Source organism: Aulonocara sp. 'chitande type north' Nkhata Bay, linkage group LG9 (genome assembly GCF_057382095.1).
Source record: "Aulonocara sp. 'chitande type north' Nkhata Bay isolate Kocher_YH1m ecotype deep benthic linkage group LG9, A_spYH_male_GT1.1, whole genome shotgun sequence".
Lineage (NCBI taxonomy): Eukaryota > Metazoa > Chordata > Actinopteri > Cichliformes > Cichlidae > Aulonocara > Aulonocara sp. 'chitande type north' Nkhata Bay.
In genome coordinates, this window is record NC_141352.1 from 5538731 (window position 1) to 5565614 (window position 26884).

Here is a 26884-nt window from a genome sequence, read left to right on the forward strand (position 1 = left end):
TGTGCAGCAAATATAAACCTCACTTCCATGGGATTTTGCAAAGAACTTGACCCGAGTCCACATTTAAATGTTATTGGGTTTGAGGCCTTTACACTGAGGCAACAAGGAATCTGATGAGTTATGGTCTGAGCTGTAAACAATACAGAAACAGAGGTAATTTCTTAAAATAACAAAACATTTCTCCTTATAACAATAATACAATAATAATGAAATAAATAATACTTATATATGTATAACCAGTCCCACTGGAACCCCTGAAGCTTTTAACTCCTTCCGAGTGGTCATAGCTGTGTTGGTGGCCCTACCTCACCAATCTTTTTCTTACACTTCTCACTCAGTATATGAGGATGGCTGGCTCTAGGCAGATTCAGACAAGTACCCCAGTGCTTCCATTTTTTAATGATGGATTTACCTGAACTTTGTGGGATGTCCAGTGAGTTGGAAATCTTTTGTAGCCATCTGTTTTCATTGATTCGTTCTCTGTGATGCTTGGGATGTTCTTTTGTCACCATGTTACAATTGTGGCAGGAATACTGATGAACCAGAGACTGGACCTCACATACACGTGTTTTCATACTAAAATCATTTGACAAACATCAACTGCACTCAGGTGATCTCTCATTACTAATATGACACTGCAGGAATCAGCTATCTGGACCTCTGTTGAATTGTTGTTGTTGTTGTTGAATTACGTCGTTGACTTTAAAGGGGGGGGTAATTTATGCAAAGTGTGCCTGGTTACACAAACTCAATGTTTAATGTGTTTATTTCAAATTAAAAGCTCTCAACCAATTTCATGGACAAAACCCTTTGTTTCTTAATCATATGCTTATACTGAAACATTTTTTCCTCCGTAGTGTAGAGGTTAACACATTCACCTTATATGCAAAACATCCCTGGTTTGAGATCGGGAGAAGACACAAACCCAATCTCAGAGGGTCACAAGCTTGTGTATTTTTAGTGGTGGTCTTGGTCAAATCAAATGTGTAGAACTAGCCACTGTGGCAGCCCCTTGGGAAAATAAAGAAGGAGCTAAAAGTACCATGTAGGAACTTGTTGTGGAGAACACAAACTCAAAAAACACAAAACAACAATGTGGCTCTGGCATTCACCATCTGACAACCGTTTATTAATTCACACATTATTCTAGGTGGGAGAGAGAGAAGGCAACCCCACAGGGAGAGAGCAGGAAAGACAGTGAGATGACACATCAAAGAAGCAAAGTAGAAAAATATGAGGAGTTTAACGAAGGGTCTAGTGAGGTTGGCACTAGAACATATGAACCAGACTGGCACAACAAATGTAAAGGTAAGGAATGTAAAAGCGTGCCTTGTATGTGTCTTGGTCACAAAGCAGCCCCCCAAGAGCCAGAGGCAGACAGAGAATCAAGGAGATCCCCGTCATCTGCAGCCCCCAAAAGTACTGACGACCCGAGACTACACATCTCAATGTGCCCACCCCAGCAGAACAGGGAGGGAGGCCCCAGGTGTGTTTTCTAATTACAAGTAAAAACTAAACAAAGCGTACTTTTTTTCCCACCACCACCAAGCGCCCGCTCTTGGGAGTGATCATCTGATTGTTGGGGGTTTTCTGTCTATTAGTACTCCACAGATTGAGCTCTCTGCTCAGTTCAGCTACAGTTCCCACAGCGCTCTACAACGTCAGCAACCCAGCTGGTTCTCCGTCCATTTGGTCAAACACTCCCGTGCTCTGCCCCAGCTCAACGATCCACCCGTGACCCATTCAGCCCTGCAAAAACTATTTATCTTCTATCTAACAAAATATTTATCTATCAATCCCTTATCAATCTAGCTTGCTTTGGCTCGTGTTATAGCAGCCTCAATACCAAAATGTAAGTACTCACCTCTTTTAAAACAAAAAGTACTAAATGCTTCACATTTTTAATAAAACTGCACATTAAAGATAAATGTACTGTATTTTAACATTCAGAGACATGTGGTCTTATAATGGGAAAAAGATTAAGGAAAAGTTAACCTACAAATTTTTTTTCAGCTGTGGGTTAAAATAAACTCATTCAGTCAACCTAATAGACGGAGGAAGGCTGTTCCAAAGTTTAACACTTTAATCTCAAAAAGCCAGGTCGCCTCTGTATTTAAAATAAAAGCTTGGAACAGTTAAGAGACCCTGATCAAATAATCAGACAATAGCTCTGTTCTACAGGCTGCACAGAGCCAGACCAGGTTGAGCTTTATATGTTATTAATAAACTAATACCATGGTTCTTAGCAGAGCATATGACAATGCCAGCTGATGTAATGACTGACCTCTTTACAGAAGCTGTAAGGGCTGAACAGAAGGATTGTGTAAGGAGTGGTAAGACAGGCTGTAATAGAAAGACAAGTTACAGCTGTGTATCATCCGCATAGCAATGGAAGAAGGTAACTTTGAAGCTGTGAAGTAGATGACCCAGTGGTAACATGTAAAATGAAAACAGAATTAGTCCAAGGATTGAGCCCTGGAGGACTCCATGTACTTGTGGCACACATAAGGAGATATGAATTGCGAAATATCCATCAGATAAGTGTGATGCAAACCATTTGAGAGTTCTTCCGGTGATGCCAGCCCAGACAATACATGTAGTTAAAATGCCACAGGGGTCAAAAAGACCCCTTGGTAGTTCTCTAAGCAGACAAAAGTATTGGGCCAGTTTGTCCGCCATGGAAAACTAAACCTGTGCTGATGTTAATGTCAGAGCAGGTTTGGAACTTTAAACTATAAGTCTGGACTTAATTTAAGCTGCAGAAGTGTATCGGTAGAATTCAGCTGATGGGGCAGAGTAACCACAGTAATGGGCTTGGACCCCCAAGACTCATCCATAACAATGATGCTGAGACAGATGGAAATGAAACTATTCACAGCTGGCTTTCTGATCCATTTATGAAATCTTTCTAATATTTGATCTTCTAATAATAGCTCTCTAATGTACTCAAACTGTCACTTTGGATGCACTACATCACGTGTATGATCAATGTGATCAGTGCTTAAGCATAAATTAATAGCACTACACCTCTTACATGCATGCTAGCATGCGCTACCAAAAATAGTGCTTTGTTGTGTATCTGACGGTCGAAAGCTAAACCAGTTCCACACCACTGAAGTTGCAGCATTTTTACAAACCAATTCTGGTTCATCTGTTTCATTCAACAATCTGCTTTCGCCCTTCTCATTCTCCGTCGCCGCCATGCTTTTTCCGCCATGTGCATATGAAAACAAAGACACTGCACATGCGCGTTTTCCCCATATTCTATTGCGATATTTCATTTTCTTATCGTTGCCCAGCATTATACCGGTATTACCGGTATTACAAACAGTGTTTGTTGTTGTTTATTTGAATTCTGCAAAATGTCCTATGATTGTTTCTTTTATTTTTTTGAGAGTTAATATTTTGGGTATGGTATCTTTTTTTTTTTTTGAAAAATACAAGAGTAAAAGTGCTTTTAACATGTGCTTCAAAACTAAGTTTGACTGGGAACCTCAAAGCTCAATAGCCTGCATCAACAGAAATTCACTGCAGCCTATGTAATGTTTGATGCGTCATCATTTATTCCAGTCTATCTTGCAAATACATGTTTGTGCTGCAATGTCATGCACAAACACAAACTAGTAGATCCTTAAGATCAAACCTATGTCAAAATAGTGTCATTCTTTTGGTCCATTGGTTTGTGGTAAGCCATCAAACAAAAGGAAAAACAAAAATCAGTTTTGAATGAAATGTACATTTGCTGAAGTTCGGAATGCAGAGCTTTTGCCTGTACTGGAGTAATTTCCCACTGGGGAAGCACGCTTTTTAAAAATGTATTTGTTATTTTTACTAAATGTAAAGAACTAAGTAAGGAAAGGAAAGACTCCAAATAATAAAGTCCTGCAAATTACATCAAAGTTTTTATTTCTTTAAATATTTGTAATAGGTGTTCTGACTACTGAGCAGTACAATGGGTGGGAGTGTTTGTGCCACAAACGGGATCAGTTACTGAATATTGACCTCTCTCTCTCTCTTTCGCTCGCTCTCTCACTCCTACACGAGCATGCGCAGAGGCTCCGTTTCTCGGCGTTTCCGTGTTGTTTCGTGTGTCAGCAGATTGAGACGGCTCATCGCGGTTGGTAAGTCTCATACTGCGCTCCGGTACTTGGGTCGGTTCGCCTCGTCCCTCTCTGTCTGGCCCTGTAGCTACTTTAGCTGCCTATTTGTCACTGTTGCTGCCGTTCACTGGGGCGCTCAGGGCGACGGGGAGAGACGCGGACCGCCGCCTCATTCCGCTGTTTGTTTCCTGAAAGAAGCTGTCGGGACACACTCATTTGGCGCGCTTCCGATCGCGCCTTCATAATAAGAGCTTTTGCTGCAGAACAAAATCTTTAGTCGTCTTTTTTTGCAATAAAAGTCCAGAAACCGCAATAGAGAGTTGGAAAAACCCGACAGGGGGACGTAATTAGACTTTATTTTTTAAATCATGCTTTTCTTAAAAATAAATTGAATTGAAAACAAAAATATTCTATCAAAATAAACTCCTAAAGTTTTTTGAGCTACATTTTGAGATCCAAACAATAATTATCAGTAAACCAAACGAGATCTGTGTAGATTTATAGAACAGGAGAAGTACACCTCGGGTGCTTTCATAACTTTAACTTTACTTTGTACATTTTAAACAGAATGTGTTATAAGCTAACTGAGTCACATATAACAATTTAATCAAAGGTACAGCAGCTACAGAGAGATTGTTTTACTCTGTATATTAAGAATAAATATAACTGAGTATGCTCACTCAGTTATATTTACTCACTCAGTGTTTCAGTACTTTAACCATTTCAAACTGATGTATAAATGAAAATACTCCCTTAGATGAAAAATAATTAATATCTTATAGTTATTATATAAGATTAATTAATATCTTCAATATATTATCTGTTACATTTATATTTCTGACAGCCACAAATGTTTTTGAGAATCTGATGGGTTTCATTTTGTCAGAGGTGATGCAGTTGCCCCGAAATACATGTAGGATTTTATTTTGAAGGTGAATGTGTGTTGACTTCCTGTGTGTTTTAATGGCGTTGCTTCCTGCCATGATAAAGATGATGACAAGTGTAGTCACAATGTTTTTGTCAAAAATCATTGACAATTAGCTCATTGGTGATTTAGTTGATTCAGAGTCAAAATGCTGGTGTTGATGTTGAGGTTTTTGTAGTTGATGTTATAGCTGTTGTGTGAGTTTGGAGTTTAGATCACATGTTTGTCTCTGTGCTCCTTTAAAAGACTATTCTAATCTTAAATCTTTCACTTTTTATTTGCTGAAACTGAAATTCTAACGTGACTATGAAAAAGTTCATACATTTAATCCACTTGCACTTGACAGTGCAAATGGATTAACATTTATAAATATTAATGATTTTAGTTTTTTGGATGCAAGATATATTTTGTTTTACTTCATACAGTACTGTGCAAAAGTCGTGAACCACACCTATTTACTTTATATTTTGCTGGGGAAATGGGGGAAAAGGTGCAGCAATTTATTCAGATGTGCAAACATAAATGGAAATACAGTGTATAAGGCAAACACAGAGTTTATACTTTTCTATGAGCTTTTCATCTTTATGTTTCAACACAGCTTGAACTGTCTTAGGCAGCTTTCTTTAGTAAGTCTTCAGGAATAGTATTTTAGGCTTCTTGAAGAACATTCCAAAGTTGTTATTTAGATTTTGACTGCTGTTTGCTCCCTATTGACACTGTTTCAACAATGTTTTCTGCAGCTTTAATCTCGTCCTTTTTGCACTTGCATCACATTTTTAGTTAGATTTTTATGTTCTTTATAGATATTTAATAACAATTTTATCATCGTTTGATAACGTCTCTGATTAGAATAGGTGACCCATGACTTATGACATAGCTCTTTTTTATGTGACTGAGCCTGAAGCAGAAACACTGGGTAACAGAGTAAAGTGGTACTGTGAAACATTTAGGTGGTCTTCACAAACTGGAGACATATTTTATTGTTTATTTTGGAGAGCAGTTGTCCTTACCTTAATAGATCATTAACGAATAGTAATTTTTGCAGATGTGTTGCTGTCACTCCTTTTCATCTCGTTGAGGATTATGTGTTGTGTTCTTGGTGTGATTTTTGCTGCACCCACTTGGATTATTAAGTATGTACTGAATGATTTATTCATTGATTACCTGACTGGTTCAGATAATAAACTGCTAGAACTTTAACTGAACAACATCATTTCAAACTTTACTTCTGTGTTTGTTTTTCTGTTTGAGCAGATAGGAACCAAAGAAGAAGACAAGAGATGAAGAGCAAAATCAGCAGCGCTCAAGGTAACACACTCAGCTCCTGACTCACCTGGGTAAACTCTTTCTGTAAAATCCACCGTTGTTAGCGTTAAGATTGCATTTTAGTCAGATGCTAAAGGTTTATTTTACAACTCCTGCAAAACCTGTGGACTTACTACACATGAAGGATCCCAATTCAGCCTTTTTTTTTTTACTGTGCAGTAGATAAAAAAGCACAGATGTTAATAGTTGAACGTTCTGGGTTCATGAAACATAACTCAAACAAGTTAGATTACTTTCTTGAATGTCACATTTTCAGATTGTGTAGAATATTATTATTATTATTATTGTTCATCAAGATGGTTCCAACTTTATTAACGAGTTGTTAGCAGATCAGCTTTGTTTTCATGGATCTTTTTTCACTTTCCAGTTGATGTCACAGATGTGAGTCTTATCTAAAGAAAAGCTTTCAGACTCTTTGCTGTGTAGCAAGATCACTTCTTATCCTGAAACTTAATCATCATCAGACCTACTTATTCCTAACCAATGAGAACATTTCTTTCAGGGTTTTTTACAATTCTGTTCCAGATATTCACTGTTGTTTGTGTCCACTTTCATTTGTTTTGATGTACATAATCTTTTCCTATTGTTTAAACTGACAGTTCACCTGCTAGGACCCAGATCCCTTTCAGTCTGCAAGGTGTAACAATTTGTGAATGTCTGCAAACTGTTTTACATATTTGTGCAGGCATTTGTGATATATAACAGCTTGGTACACGATTGTGGTATATCGTATTATAGTAAGATGATGAATATATGTGTAGCTTATGTATTTATATATGTCCATATGTACATTTAATGTATGTCGCCCATATTTAAATTAATATTCACTAGAGTTTGTATCCATGTATTTGTATCGATGTAGGCCTGACAAAAACTGCTCAAAAGGTGCTAGTAGTAAACAAAAACTGTATTGATGAGCATATGCAGGGTGCCATAGCTTCTTAGACTGTTAAAAGTTTAGCTTTTAATTAATAAGTAATTAACAGTTCTTATAAAAATGGATTACAGTTTATCTTTATAATAACGTTTGACTTTTGCACTAATAACTTATTAATGAAAGTCTTGGCATTTTCATTAATATGTTATTGAGCTATTGAGAAAGCATTCAACTTAACATTAAACATTAGAAGAGTCACTGTCAGTGTGTGTTGCCCTTAAAGAAAATACCTCATTGCCATATATAGGATGTTAAACATTGTCATGTTTACACAGCCACACAACCTTGTATTGGTCGTGTGTGTGTCTGTGTGTGTGTATATATATATGTATATATATATATATACACACACAGACACACGTGTATGCAGTGGTGTGAAAAAGTGTTTGTCACACTTAAATGCTCATCAAATAGATTTAAATATTAGACAAAAATAACACAAGGAAACATAAAATGCAGTATCTAAATGTAGGTGTTATTTCTCTATATACATATATATAAATATACATGGTGGTATGAAAAAGTGTTTGCCCCCTTCGGGATTTTTGTATGTTTGTCACACTTAAATGTTTCAGATCATCAAACAGATGTACTTTTAGACAAAAATAACAAAAGTAAACACAAAATGCAGTTTCTTTAATGAAAGTGTTCATTTTCAAGGGGAAAAAATTCCAAACTTACATGGCCCTGTGTGGAAAAATGATTCCGGCCTCAGGACCTGAAAGACTCGCTGTGGTAAATGAAACAGTGACTTCTGCTGTCTATCAAAACAACATAAAGGAGAATGTTGGGACATCTGTTCATGACCTGAAGCTTAGACGCTGTTGGGTACTGCAGCACAAATTAACCAAAACGTACCAGCAAGTCCACCTCTGAATAGCTTAAGAAAAACAAAACGAGTGGCCTATCCTGACCTAAATCCAATTGAGATGCTGTGGCGTGACTTTAAAAAGGTGGTTCATACTTGCTGCTAAGGGTTGCCCAACCAGTTATTAGGTTTAGGTATGTGTGTATATATATATATATATATATATATATATATATATACACACATTTATTTTTGCGAGGTTGCCTGCTTTTGGCCTTCAGTGACTTCAGCAGGTATGTCACAGCTGTTACTGAAGCAGAAATGAAACAGAGTAATTGGAGCAGTGATGTGATTATCTGTGATCCTCAGTGAATGTGAAGAGGCGGTCCTGGTCCTGGCAGCAGTACCTAACTGAGCAGAAGGCTGAAGCTGCTCCGCTCACAGTCTTTACCGAGGTAACTATCTACCTCACTCTCTGCCTCCTGTCCATTGCCAATTTAGAATCACTAATAAAGCTAATGTACATGTCTTTAGACTGTGAGAGGAAGCCAGAGCAAAGAGGAGGGAGAAAGAGGGAGAATGTGCTGTTTTTGGGACAGCAGCAACAACAGCGTCAACTTCATTCCATTAACTCAGGCAATACTACACGTAAAAACAATTAGAGAACAGTGACAAATTAAATAGCACAGTGGGGAATTTAACAGACCGAGAGGATTTTATTGGCTGCTACTAAAACAGATAAAATAACATTACAGAGCCAAAACATCTAAAACAATTGAAGCTGGAGCTGTAAACATACACCAAGAACCTACAGACTGCTGAAACAGAAGTCAGTCTCTCAACAAGCATTGACAGAAAACTGGATTTATTAATACTAATACATGAAAAATGCAAAGAATTCTGCAATAATCTAGAATTTCCACGGATCCAAATTCAAATCGTAGAAAATCCAAGTATTACTGTAGTCAACTGTTGAACCTTTAACTGAACAAACTGAAACTGTCAATAAGAAAACTTGCAAATTAAGTTAACCGTGTTGTAATTCCTAATACACAGCATGAGAGACCAGCTGATAATTGCTAGAATACCTGAACGCAACTGAAAATTCAAAATAAAAAACACAATCACCAGAAAATCCATCCGTCCTTTTTCTTCTTCTTTTCCTCATCAGGGAGAGCCTGGAACCTATCCCAGCTAACATAGGGCAAGAAGCAGGGTACACCCAGGTCTGTCGCAGGGCTAACACAGAGAGAGAGGCTGTGGGAGGAAGCCAGGGAAAACACAGTGTGCAACACACTGTTGCACTGGTGCGCCTAACGTTTTTTCCTAGGAGCACCCAAATTTTTCAACTGCATTGCTTAACACCGCAGTTTTACATGTTCACTTTTTTTTGAACATTGCTGTCCATACAGACGATATTGATGTGTAAAGGATTTACTAACAATCTTGTCAGCACAAAGTTCTTTATTTGGAGCACAGTTCTACAAGAGAAACACGTTACTGAAAAAGTGCTTGTGCTTAAAGTGCTTCACTGAGCTGAAATTTAAACTTATAACATCTCAAAATATGTTAAATAAAAAGAAAATCTAAATTAGAAGTGCCTCAAAGTGTCTCAGTCTTCAAACCTAACCTCTGAATATCTGAACAGCTCGATATCTTATCTATAAACTGGGCATACACCACATCATTTCTGTACGTGGGGTTTATGTTCAAGCCCTTTTTCTTGTGAAGAAAAAGGGCTTGAACGTATTTCAGACTTGAACTTAGTGAACGGAACTTCTTCTTTGGGAGTATCGTAGGCAATGTTAAACGTAATCATTATCTCGGTCTCCTCTGACGACCTGTTTGCTGCTGCCTGCAGTGCATTTATCGCGGCGTATAATGTGTTGTCTGGATACACCGTGCTTTTTCAGCATTTCAATTTGAAACGTATTAGCACCAGTCACAAATGCAGTATTGCCGGCCATGGTCTTTCCACAATCACCACAGTAAATACAGTGCATCATGTTGTCAGCTTTACTGTATCTCAGCCAGGGAAACTGGCTCTCTTCGGAGTCGATGGTATGTGGCTCGTTATCTGATGCTGTCTCCGGACCAGTGCTCGACATAACCTGAGAGGTTGATGGCTCCGTGTCAGAGCACTGGCTATGAATTTCGAACGGATCAGGGTTTAACTTAACGAAAAAGTTATCAATTGTTCTTTTCATCTTTTCTTATTACCCACAGCTACATCCACTTCTATTGGGCCTAGGCTGCTCAACTCTCTCTATCTGCCTACTCTTTCAAACGCACACACGTGTAGGCCTACAGGAATATCTGGACCACGGCCAATCAGAGTCCTGCCCTTGACTATCTCTGATTGGTTTAGACCACGATATCAGCATAATGTGTGTCTGTTGTTGACCACACAGAGACACACATTTTTTTTTCGAATGGCTGGTCGCACTAGTGTGACCTAGGATTTTCTTTTGTTGCACGATTGACAGATTAGGTCGCATGTGCGACCAAATTGGTTGCACGTGGCCCAGCCCAGGTGATGGAGGTGAACTGAAGACCTTCTTGCTGTGAGGCAACACTGTTAGCCACTGCACCACTGTGCTGCCAATCCCCAGCCAATACTTTAAGTGACAACCTTTTTTGTCTTTGGCTCAAAGATCCACCGAATGCCCCACCACCCTCTAGCTACAAAAACACACTCAACCTTTTAGCCTTTTTATAGACTTAACAGTTCCAAGGTGTTTGATTTGTTCAAATTAGAATGATAAATAATAGATTTGGGTATTAGTCTTTCAGGTATAGATAGGGTTCCAAAAATAGTGAAAATAAAAAAGATGTATTTCCTGCTGAAAACCCAGTGTGATTTTGCACTGCAATCTGCATCACTGTAACTGCTGGAACTCAAACACAAAATGTTAAAGAACAATTTTTATCTTTAAATAATGGTTAGCAAGTTTGTTATGCTGTCTGAATTGTTGTGCAAATACTTTTACTATCTTTAAAGTATTTAAAAGTAAAAAAAAGAAAACATGTGTCTGATCTCTGCCTGACTCTCTCTGACCTGTTTCTGTCTCTTTTACCTGACTCAGTCCCAGACCTTTCCTAGTAGAAAAACTGGTTTTAAAGTTGGGATGAAGTTGGAAGGCATTGACCCAATGCACCCCTCCATGTTTTGTGTGGTGACCATTGCAGAGGTAAAATTGTCACTCACATCCACATACGCATTCCTGCTTGGATCTAGTCTCATTGGCCTCCTGTCTCTATCAGGCGATTGGCTGTCGGCTACGCCTTCATATTGATGGGTACTCAGAGTGTTATGACTTCTGGGTAAATGCAGATTCACCCAATATTAGACCGGCAGGCTGGTGTAAAGAGCACAACCACAAGCTTCATCCACCTAAAGGTAAAAAACAAGTGGACCAGTCCCTTCAGAGGTAACTACATGGCATGGGTTACCACACCTGTCTGTTTGTCTGCAGGTCACAGTGAGACAGAGTTTGACTGGCAGCAGTACCTTCAGTCCACAGACTCTCAGTCTGCACCAGCAGCCCTGTTCACGTGTTGCACTGGAGTCAGTATACAGTCTGTCTGTCGAACCTTTCTGTTCACCTGTTGCACTCTTGTCAGTCTGACCCACGTATCTGTCTATCCCCTGCCTGTCTTTTAGGGATGTGGGTTCAGGGTGGGGATGAAATTGGAGGCAGTCGACAGAAAGAATCCTGGACTTGTCTGTGTCGCCTCTGTTGCTGATGTCATCGATGACTGCTTCCTTGTTCACTTTGACAACTGGGATGACACATATGATTACTGGTGAGACAGAAGGACGACAGACTTTTTCTGTTTTCAGTATTTTTAGGTTGTAGTGTTGGAGCTGTTTCATGTCACTTGATATTTATTATTTAACGTGTTTTAAACCGGGTATATGGATTGATGGTTGTACTGATCCACCAGGTGTGACAGTAGCAGTCCATACATCCATCCGGTGGGCTGGTGTGAAGAACAGGGACGACCTCTTACTGCGCCACAGGGTATGCAGTCCTTCTGAACTCTATGCTTACAAACTTACATTACCATAGAATGACAGGCAAATAACAAACACACTCACACATCGATACCCAGCATCCAGACTGATGGCGAAACAACTAGTAGCTCAGTGTTCCAAAATTCGAAAGAAGGAACAGCTCTGACAGCTAGGGATTGATGAGGTGCAACACAAATGCTACGGCAAGGGGGAGCCTGGACGCCAGGTTGGGTACCTGAGATTGGGTACTAAGCCCCAAGTGTAATGGAGGAAGGAAGCGGTGCGTTCAGGAGGAACTGACCTGAAAGATAGGATCACGATGAAGCTTGAAACCTGGACACTCCGTAGCCTGTTACCAAGATTATGTGAAGTACCCTCGGAACCCTCTGAAGATCTACTAGGTGATGTGAATGCAGCACTACGGACAATACCTACCGCGACCATTACTGAGACCAACCAGCTGATCTGCACTCTGGTAACAGTGATCAGTGAGATGCTAAGTTACCATTTGAATAGCCAAAAAAAGCAGTACCCTCGGTGGAGAAGGAGACTAGGGGCCAAGATCAAGGTAGCACGGAGTGAGGTTGACCAACTATCGGAGGCAGAACCATCCAAGGTGTACTCTCAGTGGCAGGGGAACAACATGAGAACAGCATCACCAAGGTTGGAGACTGAGCAATACTGGAAGAGCATATGGGAGAAGGACAAAGCACAAATGAACCAGCTGCTAATTGACGACACACCCTATACAGTAATTTAAACACATAATAATTTTCCATATAGTATTCCTCTGTAAAACTCTGTAGTACTTTATTTTGCAGGTCACCCCAACCCTGAAAACTTTGTTTGGGAGGAATACCTTCAGGAGACCGGTTCTACTGCTGCTCCTATTTCAGCCTTTACTCTGGTGAGGATTGAGGAGGCTCATGCAAACATGAAGCCAATCAGGAAGCTGTTTCTGGTAACTTAGAGCTTTCCCTGTACTTTTGTCCAACAGAGAGCGCCACATGGTTTCCAGGTGAACCATAAGCTTGAGGCAGTTGACAGGAGAAACCCTATGCTAATACGCGTTGCCACAGTAACAGACACAGAGGACTACAGGGTGAAGGTAATGTGTATCTGTGTGTGTGATGTAGTGATAATCGTTAACTCATCTACCATTTTGGACATGTGACAGAATATAGGACCTAGTGAATAAGGCTCCAGTCACAGAGACCAGACCAGAATGTCTGACAACAACCAGTCATGAGAAAAATAAGTATTCCTTGACTTGTTGTAAGTGGTTGCTGGAGGTTGAATTACTGTGAAAACAGTTGCTAAATTCAAGCGAACCAGGCTTATAAACCAGTCATATAACCCCCTGTTAAAACACAGATTTTATCTTCTCCATTTTCAGTTTGTGTTGCATTTTTTCAAGTGGTACTATTGCTTGGCTAGCAGTTAATATTTGCATGAAAAACTACAGATGACCGTCCAGAAAAGTTTATGCATCAAGATGCAGGCAAACTGGCAATTTGCTAACACCAAGAGCAATCGCTATTAGGTTTTTGCTGCAGCACTTTCTTTGTACCCAATTTCACCCAGAAGTAGCCAGCAACCTCCCAGAACCACTGGCAGCCAGTCAGGGAGTACACATTTTTCCCTAGCACACATCCAAGCACCTCTCACGCCCATGACGTGACATGAGATACCTCAAAACGTTTGATGCCAGGAAGTATTTAACAAGGTGTGTGTCTACAGATTCATTACGATGGGTGGTCGACACAGTTCGATGTGTGGTGTGACAGCGACCTCTGCGACCTGCATCCTGTTGGCTGGTGTCAGCGCACTGGACATCCACTGGAACCCCCCCCAGGTCAGACATACAGGTCAGAGAGAGACAGACTAGTCAGACAGACAGGTCAGACAGTGTTACAGTTCAGAAGGAAAGTTATAGCAGGACAGATTCACTCATTGTTATCATGTGTGTGAGACAGGTTTGTCCCACCTGCCCTCCCCCTCTCAGGGAGTATGTCCTACTGCAGGCTGCAGAGGAGTCGGACACATCAAAGGAGCCAAATACACTGGACACCACAGGTACCTGTCTCATACAAAACACTACAGTTAATTCCCTTACATATACATATACAATACCTCATACAACCATCGCAGGAACATTTACCCTTTTAAGTGTGACAGAAACCGGTCTCACAAACCACAGATACCTGTTACACAAAGAAATCACAAGTACCTTTCTCACCCGCCCCACAGATCCCTGACCCAAAATTTGATAGATAACGATAGAACTCGTACAATCAGACGGGAGTGTCGCAGAGCTGAACACAGGTCAAAGAAGGACAAGTTCCAGGTGTCAGTTCAAATCTTAAAAGACCATCTGTAACACTGCACTGCTTAAAGACTTTATCGAGAATTATTGCATCTGACTGTCATAACCCACGTAAGACCATTGACTCTGTTCCTGATGCCTCACAGTCTTTATGTTTGGAAGCCTCGTCTGATATGTGCAATACATTTCTGTACTTTTTTCATTGATAAATTTTAGACCCACTGCTTTTCTCACTTTATTTCCTTCCTTTGGGATCCATTTTTAGAAAGCATACCTTTAAGGAGAAGGATCTCAATTACACCACTTATTGAATGTCTTGCTGAAAATTAAAGCTCAGATAGCCTTGAACTGTTTACATTTGAATGAGAAGAAGACTGAAATGTTGGGTTTTAGACCCAGCAGCTACTGTGACAGTAATACACGTGTCAGTTGGATTACTGTCACACACTTTTTGTTGGACTTAGCCAGTTTTGTCACGCCTCCAGCTTGTTCAAAATACTGCGTACCTGCCTATGACTAAATACAGAGGAGTCATATTTCTGTAATGCTTGTGCTTGCTGACTTGTTTTGCTGCGTTGTTTCTGTTGTTGGTGATTCGTGTTTGCTTGGTTGTAATTTCTCGGTGTTTGTGTTTCTCTTTTGTTAAATGTTTGTCTAACTCTGTCACCTAGTGCCTTTGGCTGTCCATATTCTGACATTAACATGCGTAAGGAGATGGTGCTTCCTGATAGGCTGGGCGGAGAACGAGTCATAACCCTCATACCTGTCACCGTGCGCCAGCATGACAACCAGTCAGACAGGTAACTGTAGACTGGTGGAGAAAATGCTTTTGTTGTGGATCTTGTACTGTTAAATCTGAGAATAGAGCTTCTCCAAGCATGTAAACAAACATAGAATGGGAAATGACGTCTACAGTAAGAGGATCTCTGTTATTTCTATTATTCCAGAAGAATAACAGCCGGTCATTATTTTGTCCTGCAAATAATTCTGAAAAACAAGTGATGTTTACATGGTATCTGTTTCTCTCTGTGTTAAACAGCACGAGCTTTCAGAAGGCAGAACCCAGAGACGAGGAGCTGCTGGTTCCTCTTGGCAAGAGAAGAAGGCTGACAGACAGGTGAGAGTGAGCAGATGAGGCAAGATTCTGTTTGCCTGTTAAGTGTTTGTAAGAGAAGTGGCCCTAAAATTAGCCCATAATCAGGGACATTACTCAGACATATCTCTATCTCCTACTGCCTGTCGCACTCTGTCACCTTCTGAGTGTGGCAAGGCTCATCAGATTTGTTATTATTATTATTATTATTGAGTGTGCCAATAATTGTGTGTGTGATATAACTGATGCACACAACTATTTGTCAGGTTTATAACTATTGAATTTGCCAGTGCAGTAGCATTGAGGCGCACTGTTTATTATTCGTCAGATTTATTATAGTTATTATAGTTTTGACACAGTTTCTCTTCACATCTTTGTTTTTCCTCGCACATCTGTCCTGCAGTATGGTCCGCGATTGGCTATCATGATGGAATAATGTTTTGCCCACCAGAGTAGCAAGTTGGTCACGTGACTGAAAACTATGAATCGCACTGAGACACACTATATATTATTTTTCAGATTTCTTATTCTCATCATTAACTGTGCTAATGGAATCGCATCGAGCCACACAATTATAAATCAGGTTTATTAGACTATTCAGCCCCTATTTCCAGCTGTCTCTTTATCTGGCTTTTAAAATTTTCCGCAGATGAGTCTGTGCACTCACAAAATCAGGGAGGCACACAGACATCCGCACGGACTCTGATGCTCACTATGTGATAATGAAATTTTTGTCACTCTAACCTGAGTGGACCCTAGCAGGGTTGCAGACATAGAAAGAATAATCCCAGTCTTATGATTGATACAAAGAGCCAGATTACCTAAATGAGGCGAAATAGCATGTGAGTACATTCCCCAAATAGCACTGGTGTGAGTAGTTTTATGGGTGATTTACAAAAGTTTGAGTTGGACATGCCCAATCTCACAAGAACCTTGTAATCTAGTGAAAAAAGTGAATTTGAGAGATTTCACGAGGGAGTTGTGCGTGTGTACATTTGTGATCTATATATTATATATTGTCATAATGCATGCGGCTGAATTTGTGTAGGCCCGCAAATAAAAAATGTAGTGCAGCTCATGAGTGTAGAAACCTCACTTTCTTGTGGGGTTCCGCAGGGGTCCATTCTTGGCCCAGTCCTTTTTTCGATTTATATGCTCCCAATGGGCTCAATTAAAAAAAAAAAAAAAATCATGTCATTGTTATGCAGACGACTCACAGATTTACCTGCCACTGAAATCTAAATCTGTGTGTCCTCTAAAGGTTTTATTAGATTGTTTGAAAGAAGTTAAGGCATGGATGGCTTTAAACTCTCTTAATTTAAATGAACAAAAAACAGAGGTCATTGCGTTTGGTCCCTGTGACCACTACGACTTTGGCCCTTTAGAAATTTATAGAAAAAAAGAAAACCTTTTGCAAGGAACCTAGGAGTGATTTTTGACACGAATTATAAACCAAGGGTATACCAAGGTGCTTAACAAGTAAACATAGAGAATAAAAGAAAGGTAAATAGAAGTAGGACCAAAGCAAGTACTAGGTATGCAAGCAGATCACTGTCACAGATACATAGGAGAAGCAGCAGATACATATCAAACAAAGAATTAAAATAAGCATAAAAGTACATAATGTGAAATCATAAGTGAAATGTTAACTAGAAGGAAAGGCAAGATTGAATAAGTGGGTCTTTAGTCGTGATTTAAACAGTGCAATAGAATCAGAGGCGCGGATAGCGAGGGGGAGGTTATTCCACGGTACCGGGGCAGCCACAGCAAACGCACGGTCACCCCAAGACTTCAGCCGAGATCTAGGTTGTGTCAGAAGTAGTTGAGTAGCAGATCTAAGTGTTCTAGCAGGATTATGTGGCTTAAGAAGTTCACTAAGATAACTCGGCACTAATTTATTAATGGTTTTGGACATGAGCAGTAATATTTTAAATTGAATACGGTACTTAATGGGCAGCCAGTGCAAGCCAGCTAGAACAGGAGTAATAGAGCAGAATTTCCTGGTACCAGTCAGGAGGCGGGCCGCCGCATTTTGGACTGTTTGCAGTCTAAGGAGGAGGGAAGACTGAAGTACAGGGAATTGCAATAATCCAACCTGGAGGTCACAAAAGCGTGAATAAGCTTCTCCAGGTCCTCATGTGGAACATCTTTAATAAAATGATCAGCATTGCTGCTTTACCAGGTGTAACTATGAAGTATAACATCCAGGCATCCATGAAAACAGAATTTATTACATTTAACGGAGTTAGAAGTTAGCAGGAAGCTAGCGGATGTTAGCTCGCTAGTTTCGCTAGCTACCTAAGCATGATGTAGCATGTTCTGACTGAGAGATTTCTGAAAGCATTCAAACGTACAGCTCTGCTATCACTTCCAACATAAATGAAGACAGAAAACTAAACAGCAGTGACGTTTGTAGGATTACTGATGTTGGGCTAGCTGGTATATAATGATGTGCTACGTGATCGCTAGTGACACAGCTATGTTGGCATAACATAAACAGTGAAGCTGGAGGATTTAAGCTAACACTTTTCCCCTCGATAAAAGTTAACGTGAGGGTTCCTGATGGTTAGGGACAAATGCAATCGCATGGCAGGATGCTGTAAACGGACCAAACTTCAGTCAGGAGAACAACTGAGATAATCCATCCACAATACAAGGTTAGTCATTAATATACTGCAACAACATGGGAAGAATGAGTTGAATAAAGTTTGATTTATCTGACTGTTTTGCTTAATGTGTCTTATAATCCCGTGCACCTTATGGCCCGAAAAATACATATTTGACTTTTTTATTTGGCACAAAGCAGTTTAATGTTGCAAAGCACCTCTTTTTATCTTCAGTGGATATTATACATGGTTATGCTGAGGATATGTCAGCCCATTTCTACTGGAAATGCCTTTTGGTTAAACTTTCAGCAAGGAATTTGCATTTGCACTGTTACATTTTTAGATAGCTTTAATACATATAAAAAACAGCTGCTTGTTTAAGTTAAAATAAATGGATGGGGGTTTTTTGCGCTAGTAAAGTTGTGGAGTTGTATTTTGTCTCGCATCAATTATATCGTCAGTTATATCGTTATCACAAATTTTCAAATATTTTTGGCCATATCGCCCTGCTCTAATATTGTATTTTCAAAGATTGCGCCTAAAGGGAGCAAATACAATGAAAAAGAATAGGGCCTAAAACTGATCCTTGAGGCACACTGCAACAGGCCAGTGCAGAGGAAGGTGCCCAAGTTAACCAAAAAGGACCTGTCAGCGAGGTATGATTTAAACCAGTCAAGGGCAGTGCCTCTGTGGGTATCACAGTGTGCTCAAGTCTTAATAATAAGATGTTATGGTCCACCATATCAAGAGAGGTCCAATAAAACAGGGACCATAGAGCGTCCAGTATCAGTAATTACAAGAATATCATTAAGAACTCTAACTGTTTATCAATGGTTGATAAACAGATCAAGGCTGTAATCAAAACCAGTTTCTTTCATCTCCGGCTACTAACAAAAGTGAAGCCATTCCTCTGTTCCAGAGACTTTGAGAGAGCTATTCAACTTTTGTAATAGTCTTTACTCAGGTGTTAGTCTGTCATCAGTTAGCTAACTTCAGCTGGTCCAAAAGGCTTCAGGGTTACTAACTGGCACACGCAAGTGAGACCACACATCCCCCATACTAGGATCCTTACACTGGCTGCCAGTTAGTTTTCGAATTGATTTTAAGATTTATTATTTGTTTTTAAGGTATTGCACAGGTTAGCACCCTCATACCTTTCTGATCTTTTGAACTGGTACAGTCCTGCAAGATCATTGAGGTCTGCAGATCAAATGCTCCAAATGCTCCAGATTAAAGCCCAGAGGAGATCGAGCCTTTGCTGTGACTGCCCCTTCACATCAGGACCTCCCCAACATTAGACACTTTCAAATCCTGTCTGAAAACCCACTTTTATTCCTTCGCGTTTAAATCAGAATGACTTTTTACTACTTTTATTTGTCTTATTTCTTACTCAAATCTTCTTTTTAAAATGTTGTCATGTCTTCCTATGCTTTTATCTCTTTTGATTATTTGAAATGTACAGCACTTTGGTCAACAGTTATTTTAAATGTGCTATATAAATAAAATTGACTTTGACTTTGAAAATGGTGTGCACTGCCCATGGTCCTGAAATTATGACAATTTTTGCTATACGTTATAGAATTTATTAACAAAACCAAACGGCACCTTCAATCTGTCGAATCAATTCCAAACATCAAAAGGAAAAATGTGCTGCTGTTCACACATCCCATGCCTGATGTCCACCAAGGCCTGATTACTTGCAGGATAGGTTCCTGTCTCCACCCTGGTTTGTCCCTTCTTTAAGTACTTCACATCAACCCCTTTAACAGTAACATTTTGGCCACAAAGGCTACAGTAAAAAACACCAAAAATGGAAACGTTTGAAGAAGCTTTGTTTATGCTGGAATTCCATGTCTCCTTTTAGCTGGAAATTCCAGGTCATCTCTGAATTCACTGAGCAAATTTAGGATTAGGTGGCTTCGTACGCTGTGTGTTTTTATCACATCTACATCTGGCATTGCAAATAAATTGTCACATGGTGTTCTCTCTGCGGTGCTACCTCTGCACATTAATAACTGCCACCATTCTAAAGACGCCATACTGCTTCTTTTATGAGTACTACTTTACAAACAGGAAGTGTTTAAATGTGTTGACCTTTCAAAGTAAAATTCAATAATAAAATAACTTTTATAGTTGCCTCTTTCACACTGAAACACAAATTCAGCTTTCTAATTATTTTAGCATACATATAATTACAGCATACATATAATTATTTCAACAAGTAATACTTGACTTTCAAAATAAAAGCTCAACAATATTACAGTTAATTATCAGTGTTCATGAAAGTTCATGATTTTTTTTCTCTACAAATTATTGCCCTATGGCTGCCTCATTGACTTGATTTATGGTTATTGCTGTGTAAACAGGATGGCTGTAAATACTTTGGCCTTTTAAAATAATTTTGACATTTCAAGCCTGAGTCACCTCTTTTTAGCTGGCTTTATTTGGGTTGTTTCAAAGTACCCACATTATGCTGCCAATACTTCTTCCAACCTCCAGAAAGGAATCCTCAGCTCCTTTTGGCTACTGATGATGCACTGGCATAATAAAATTTCTTCAGGAACTTTCTCATTTTCAGAATAAAGTTCATATTTTGCAGTGTGTGTGGGTGATAGTTGAGTAGATGTTATATAAGATAGATTATATAACCTAAAAACACACTTGACCACATTCAAACAGTAAGGCTGGACTACTGTTATTCGTTATTATCAGGATGTCTTTAAAACTCCCTGAAAAGCCTTCAGCTAATCCAAAATGCTGCAGCAAGAGTGCTGGAGGGGACTAGAAAGAGAGAGCAGATTTCTCCTGTATTGGCTTCCCTTCATTGGCTCCCTGTTAAATTCAGAACTGACTTCAAAATCCTGCTCCTCACATACAAGGTCTTAAATAATCAGGCCCCATCTTATCTTAATGACCTTATAGTACCACATCACCCCATTAGAGCTCTTAGCTTACAGACTGCAGGCTTACTTGTTGTTCCTAGAGTAATTAAAAGTAGAATGGGAGGCAGAGCCTTCAGTTTTCAGGCTCCTCTTCTGTGGAACCAGCTTCCAGTTTGGATTCAGGAGACAGACACTATCTCTACTTTCAAGATTAGACTTAAAACTTTCCTTTTTGGTAAAGCATATAGTTAGGGCTGGACCAGGTGACCCTGTATCCTCCCTTAGTTATGCTGCAATAGGTGTAGGGTGATTCCCATGATGCACTGGGTGTTTCTTCTTCAGTGACCTTTCTCACTTACTATGTGTTAATAGAGCTCTCTGCATTGAATCATACTTGTAATTCAAGTTTCAAGCTTCCACAGCATGGCTTTTGTCCTGTCATCCTCCCCTCACCCCAACAGGTCGCGGCTTATGGCCGCCCCTCCCAGAGCCTGGTTCTGCTGGAGGTTTCTTTCTGTCAAAAGGGAGTTTTTCCTTCCCACTGTCACCAAAGTGCTTGCTCATATTGGCTCATATGATTGTTGGGTTTTTCTCTGTATGTATTATTGTAGGGTCTACCTTAGAGTATAAAACACCTTGAGGTGACTCTTGTTGTGATTTGGCGCTGTATAAATAAGACTGAATTGAATTGAAGGTTTCCATCACTTTAGATGACTTAGAATAATTGGCTTAATAAGTTCTGTCTTGAGAACAGGGTGAGATCCCACAGTGAGTAAAACCTGTTCAAATACACAAGTGATTCTGAATAGTTAAGTTTAATATAGACTCACAGTAGAGTGAAAATACAGTGGACTCACAGTAGAATGCTGTTTTATTTCCTTTGTTTTTTTTCCACTCATAATGGTTGTCTTGTATTCTCCTTTATGGCTAGAACCACCCGAATGCCCCAGCCAACCACATTCCTTCGTGTGAAACAGGAAGAGGAGGAGCCTCATCTCAGAGTCCTCAGCCCAGGTACTAAGTTGGGAGAGAGGGGAGGGTGGTGGTGGGCTGTTTAAAGTGGAGAGTTGCTCCTTCACTGTTCACTGTTCTGCATTATACTGCAGAATTCACCAAACCGCTGACGTCAGGTTTCAGAGAGACAACAGCAGCTAAACTACTGAATACAAACACAGATATTCATGTTTGAACTGCTGTATGCAGAAACATACTACAGACATAAGCAGTTTAAAGTGTAGCAGTACTCTAACATGTTCTGCAGTGTAACCTATCAATTTCTCCCTACACCCACAGTTGGTCTACCCCTAAAATTAGCCTCATACTATATATTATTATTATTATTATTATTATTATTATTATAATCAAGCTTAAAATAAACCTGAAATTAGATTAAAATCAGCCTAAGCCTGTATAAAATGCAATCTGTCATTGATAATACCTGATTTTTATGTGTTGAACTTCTTCAGGTCAGGGTCCGTTAGCACACAGCTTGAGATGCATCAGCCCCTCTTTTTGAATGGGAGCTTACATATAAGACAGAAAGCAGATACATATGTTTCAGAAATAAAAGTGAGGTGTGACATATCTGCAGCTGCAGCATCACAGGATGTGTTCCAGCTGTTTTGTGGCATAAAAAAGGTGAAACTACAACGCTGCTGTTTGTGATGGTGGAAGCGGTCACTGACATATAAACTCATCCACACTCTGGAAACAACATTGCTCTCTTCACTGTTTCCATGGAAACAGCAGGCAGATAAGGTGGCTGTTTCTATGGAAACATTTCACCATGGTAGCTGCTGTTTTAGTTGTTCTCTGTGTGCTTAATCCTGTAAAGGACATCCGAGTCTTTCCAATTACCAATCGGCTGATTGATCAGGATCACGTGATGCCCATCTTAGTGTTTAGTGGTGAGACCTGCTGACTCTTCACATATTAAATAAGTTCATATTTGGTATGTGGCAGGTCTCTGCGGGGTTTCTGCTGGTCTCGCAGTGTTTTACTGTGAAAAACAGTGTTTGTGGATGACGTCTCACCACATTAACATTTCATATTGTAAATCAATGTTGCTGTTCACTCCCCTGTTGGTTGCTTTCACCACTGAATAGAAATTTCTATATTTGGGGAGTTTAAAATTGTTCTCACTGTTATTGGTTGTGTTTGTTTATGAAGCCACTGCTGTTTGGTACTAAGGTGTTGTCATTTTTGTTGTTGAGGTTTTGCCGTGTGGTTGTCATTGACTGGTGTTTCTGACCTCTAGAATCCAGTCTGCAGGCCGCCCTCCACCAGTCTGTCTTCCTCTCAGCCATGTCAGCACAGCCCAGCCGCGACCTGTCACTATGCTGGGAGCAACACCGCAAATTGTTGCCAGGTGTTGCAGGAGTCCACGCTGAGACTGTCCAACACTGGAGCGTCCAACAGGTCAGAGAGCAAAGAGATGCTGCAGCTATGTAGTTCACTAATAGTAAATAAGAGTGCTCATTCAATTTATTTGTATTAACGTACATTGCGTTGCACACATTTTACTGACTGTATGTATGACAAATGGATTTTTTTCGCTCTTTCCCTCTAAGGTGTCAGATTTCATAGAGTCTCTCCCCGGCTGTGAGGAACAGGCCAAACAGTTCAGAGACGAGGTGAGATGACCGGACGAGATGATCTGGTGGTGTAGAGCTAATGACGTGACAGTGGCAATGATCTGATCTGTTCCTGCTTCTGTTCTAGCAAATTGATGGACGGGCCTTCCTCCTGCTCACCCAGCGGGACATCATCCGGATTATGTCAATCAAACTCGGCCCTGCCCTCAAGATCTACAATTCCATCCTGATGTTCAAACACGCTGAGGACAGAAGCCGATCACATGCTAAGGATAGGAGCCAATCACATGTTGAGCATACCAATACTTGACATTTGCAGCTCGTAACTGACCAAATCCAAACCTGATAGACCCCATTACCATGGCATCTACCCCTTATTCTCTGATCTGGACGAGCCATGTTTTCCATCCTGTTGTCACCTGAATTTGTTTGACGTTACAGTGACCTTTCTGTTGGCAGGTCCTGTGACGTCATTTCGACATTCAGTTACTGTCATCATTATCACTTCATGTGAAAACAACCAACCGTCACTTAGGGAAACTGCCCTTTGGATGGGGCACAGCTTTATTCAGGTGAACTAAAAACTGGAGGCAAAGCTTTAAGTGGGACTTACAACTTGTATGATCAGCAGTGGCAGTTCTGCCAGGAAACATGGCTGTGCTCAGTCGATTGTCTGAGATGTTCAAAAAAAATCTGCATCAAAACATCTTGAGATAGATTTCTCAGTTTTGTTATTTTATCTGTAAATCAGTCCTGGGAAGTAGTTTCACCGTTATCTGATCCAAGTTGCTTTATTTGATCATATTTACTTGTAATGTTAAGATATCAGGGAAAAAAATCAAAACACGCATGTCAAATTAAAAAAGGCCCCATCAGAACATTAAACAGACTGCGCTACTCAGAGTCAAGTCCTTTTATTTGTCCTCTAATGCAAACGTAAGTTATCAACAGATTTTTATTGTAAGAAAAGGGTTCTGTGAACAAAAAGTGTTGCATTGATTTTAGTAAAGCAGTGGTTCCACGAAAGAGAGTTAAAAACATGACAGAAATTATTCCTCACATGAAGAAAAGAAAAATTCAGACATTTATTTGAAATATTCACAACTGCATTTCGGTCTCACAGTGACAAAAGTCCGGTTTACTGAAAAGGTTTCCATAATTAACACGAGTCTCATCATTGTGTTGAGTGTGTAAAAATCAAAACCTGTAATTCCTAGAAAATCTTAAACATCATTACAGTGTTATGAGAAAACTCTCCTAATTACAGAATGGCATTAGAATTTCAAAAAAGAGAAAAATGAACATTCTAAAATAGTATTACACAAAATACATCAAATACATCATCAAAAGTCCCAAAATTACATAAACAGATATTATTCATGGAGATGTTTGCATAGGTCTCCAAAACTGGGTAAGTTGCATCTGCGTGCACACGTAGCCCTAGAGACCAAAGGTCCATGTCCATTTAATTTTGGGGTGAACTTTATTAGACTTCTTCTTGACTTCGCAGTGTCTTGATGAGATGCAACACCATGCTGAGATGAACAAAACCATTGTCTTCATTCAGGCCTCATCAGTCAGATTTCTACCATGATCACAGTACTATGTGCTCTCTCCTCATTACATTACTAATCCTGTTAACTTTTAACATCATCCTGCCACCTCTGCTGGGATCTGTCAGGTTGTGGAAATGTGTAATTGGCTGCGTCTCTTAAACAATCAATAAAATAACTGTTCAATAACTCTGAATTTTCAGAAGAAATTTTTTAACTTTGGAATAATTGCAAAGTCTATATTTATAATTTTATTCTCTCGTGTTACAGTCTGTTTTGTTATCTACCGTGTTTGTATAGAGTTTTATTTTAGAGTAACCATAGATCTATAGATTTGTACTTCAGTTCGTCTCGCTTCTCTCTGACCTCTTCTCCTCTGTGATGGCGCAGCAGGAGCTGAGCTGTAGACCTTAACTCAGATCAGCATATCCTGGCCTGCAGTGGTCTGTTGCACACTTTGAGTTTGCAAATTCTAGTTTACACAACAGCTTTCCTCAGGTTTTCACTGTAACAGGTCCAGGCGGGTATTTTCATGTTTCCAACAGTGGGCTGATATTAGGGCCTTTGTCTAACTTCTCTTTGCTGTTTGTCAGTATTTGTTGAGACCAATAAAGCTTCTGATCTGGTCTGTGTGCTGTGATCTCTCATTTGCACAAGGAAGAACCCATATATATATATTTCAGCAAGTTGCATTTTCGTCATCTTTCACTGATTGACTTTGTAGGAGTAGAGCTCCTTAAATCCTGTATCCAGCAAGAACAGGAAAACACTAGGCTTTCTTCAGGATCATGTGTGATACAATTTTCCCATTATACCAAATATCAAAGGTGCTTTATTGGATTGAGATCTGGTTACTATGGAGATCATGAATTGATTTGAGGTTTGTGATATGATGCATTATCTTCTGACAGCTGGAGGGATGGGCATGGTCAGCAACGGTACCCAAGTAAGCTGTGATGTTTAAACTGTGCCCAGTGTGCCCGAAGTGTGTGGTTCATGCTTTCATATTTATGCCAAATTCTGACCCGACCAATATCGCAGCAGGAATCAAGACTCTTCAGACCAGCCAATGTTTTTATGTGTTATAGACAGTGTGTGTGATGTGTGCCTCTCTGCACACACTATCATAAATACGCATAACTAAAGAAAAATACAATGTATAGTGTAAGAAAGAAGAGGTTAATAAGATCAAGATCCATCAAAAAAATGATAAAATATGAATAACTGTGGGTTTATTGTATCATTAATTATATGACTGCAGCTCTGATTTACTTTTAACCAATTTCTGACCTTCTCATCAAAAGTGGGGAAAAGCAGTGTGGCAAATCTCACGGGCATTATAACCCATTTTATTTACATAGTGCCAAATCACATCGACAGTCCCATCAAAGCATGCTACATCGAAATTTTCTATTTTTTGGACCATTCTCTGCCAACCTTGTAGATGGTTGTTTAGGAAACTCTCAGTAGATCAGTAAATACTCATACAAGCGTCTGTGGAGGTTCTCAGTCATCCAGGTCATCATAGTCTAAGGATCTGGAAAAGAAAAGCATCTGGACTTCTTTGAGTTTCCTTGAAGACGTTTCACCTCTAATCCGAGAAGCTTCTTCAGTTTTAAGAGCAATATGGTAGTGTCCCCAAGAGGGTCATGGACCCCTTAGTGATCCTCTACCTAATCACACGAGAGAGAGTGTGAAAACGGGTGTAGGTCACAA

The 26884-nt window shown here is 39.8% G+C and overlaps 1 protein-coding gene across 2 annotated transcripts; it reads left to right on the top strand.

The window, feature by feature from the left end:
- The first annotated feature begins 4034 nt into the window (after positions 1 to 4034).
- Positions 4035 to 25794, top strand: l3mbtl4 (L3MBTL histone methyl-lysine binding protein 4). 2 transcript variants are annotated; one of them, XM_086305403.1, is made up of 19 exons: positions 4067 to 4121; positions 6071 to 6158; positions 6280 to 6333; positions 8466 to 8551; positions 11183 to 11287; positions 11361 to 11496; positions 11573 to 11664; positions 11761 to 11903; positions 12045 to 12121; positions 12936 to 13021; positions 13112 to 13222; positions 13855 to 13969; positions 14091 to 14190; positions 15112 to 15240; positions 15480 to 15557; positions 21953 to 22035; positions 23279 to 23439; positions 23592 to 23654; positions 23743 to 25794. In XM_086305403.1, the coding sequence occupies exons 3-19, from the start codon at positions 6306 to 6308 to the stop codon at positions 23923 to 23925; spliced, it is 1776 nt and encodes a 591-aa protein (XP_086161529.1). In that variant the 5' UTR covers positions 4067 to 4121; positions 6071 to 6158; positions 6280 to 6305; the 3' UTR covers positions 23926 to 25794. The 2 variants fall into 2 exon arrangements, with proteins under 2 accessions (XP_086161528.1, XP_086161529.1); XM_086305402.1 differs by lacking the exon at positions 6071 to 6158 and having other exon boundaries at positions 4035 to 4121.
- The last annotated feature ends 1090 nt before the right edge of the window (positions 25795 to 26884 follow it).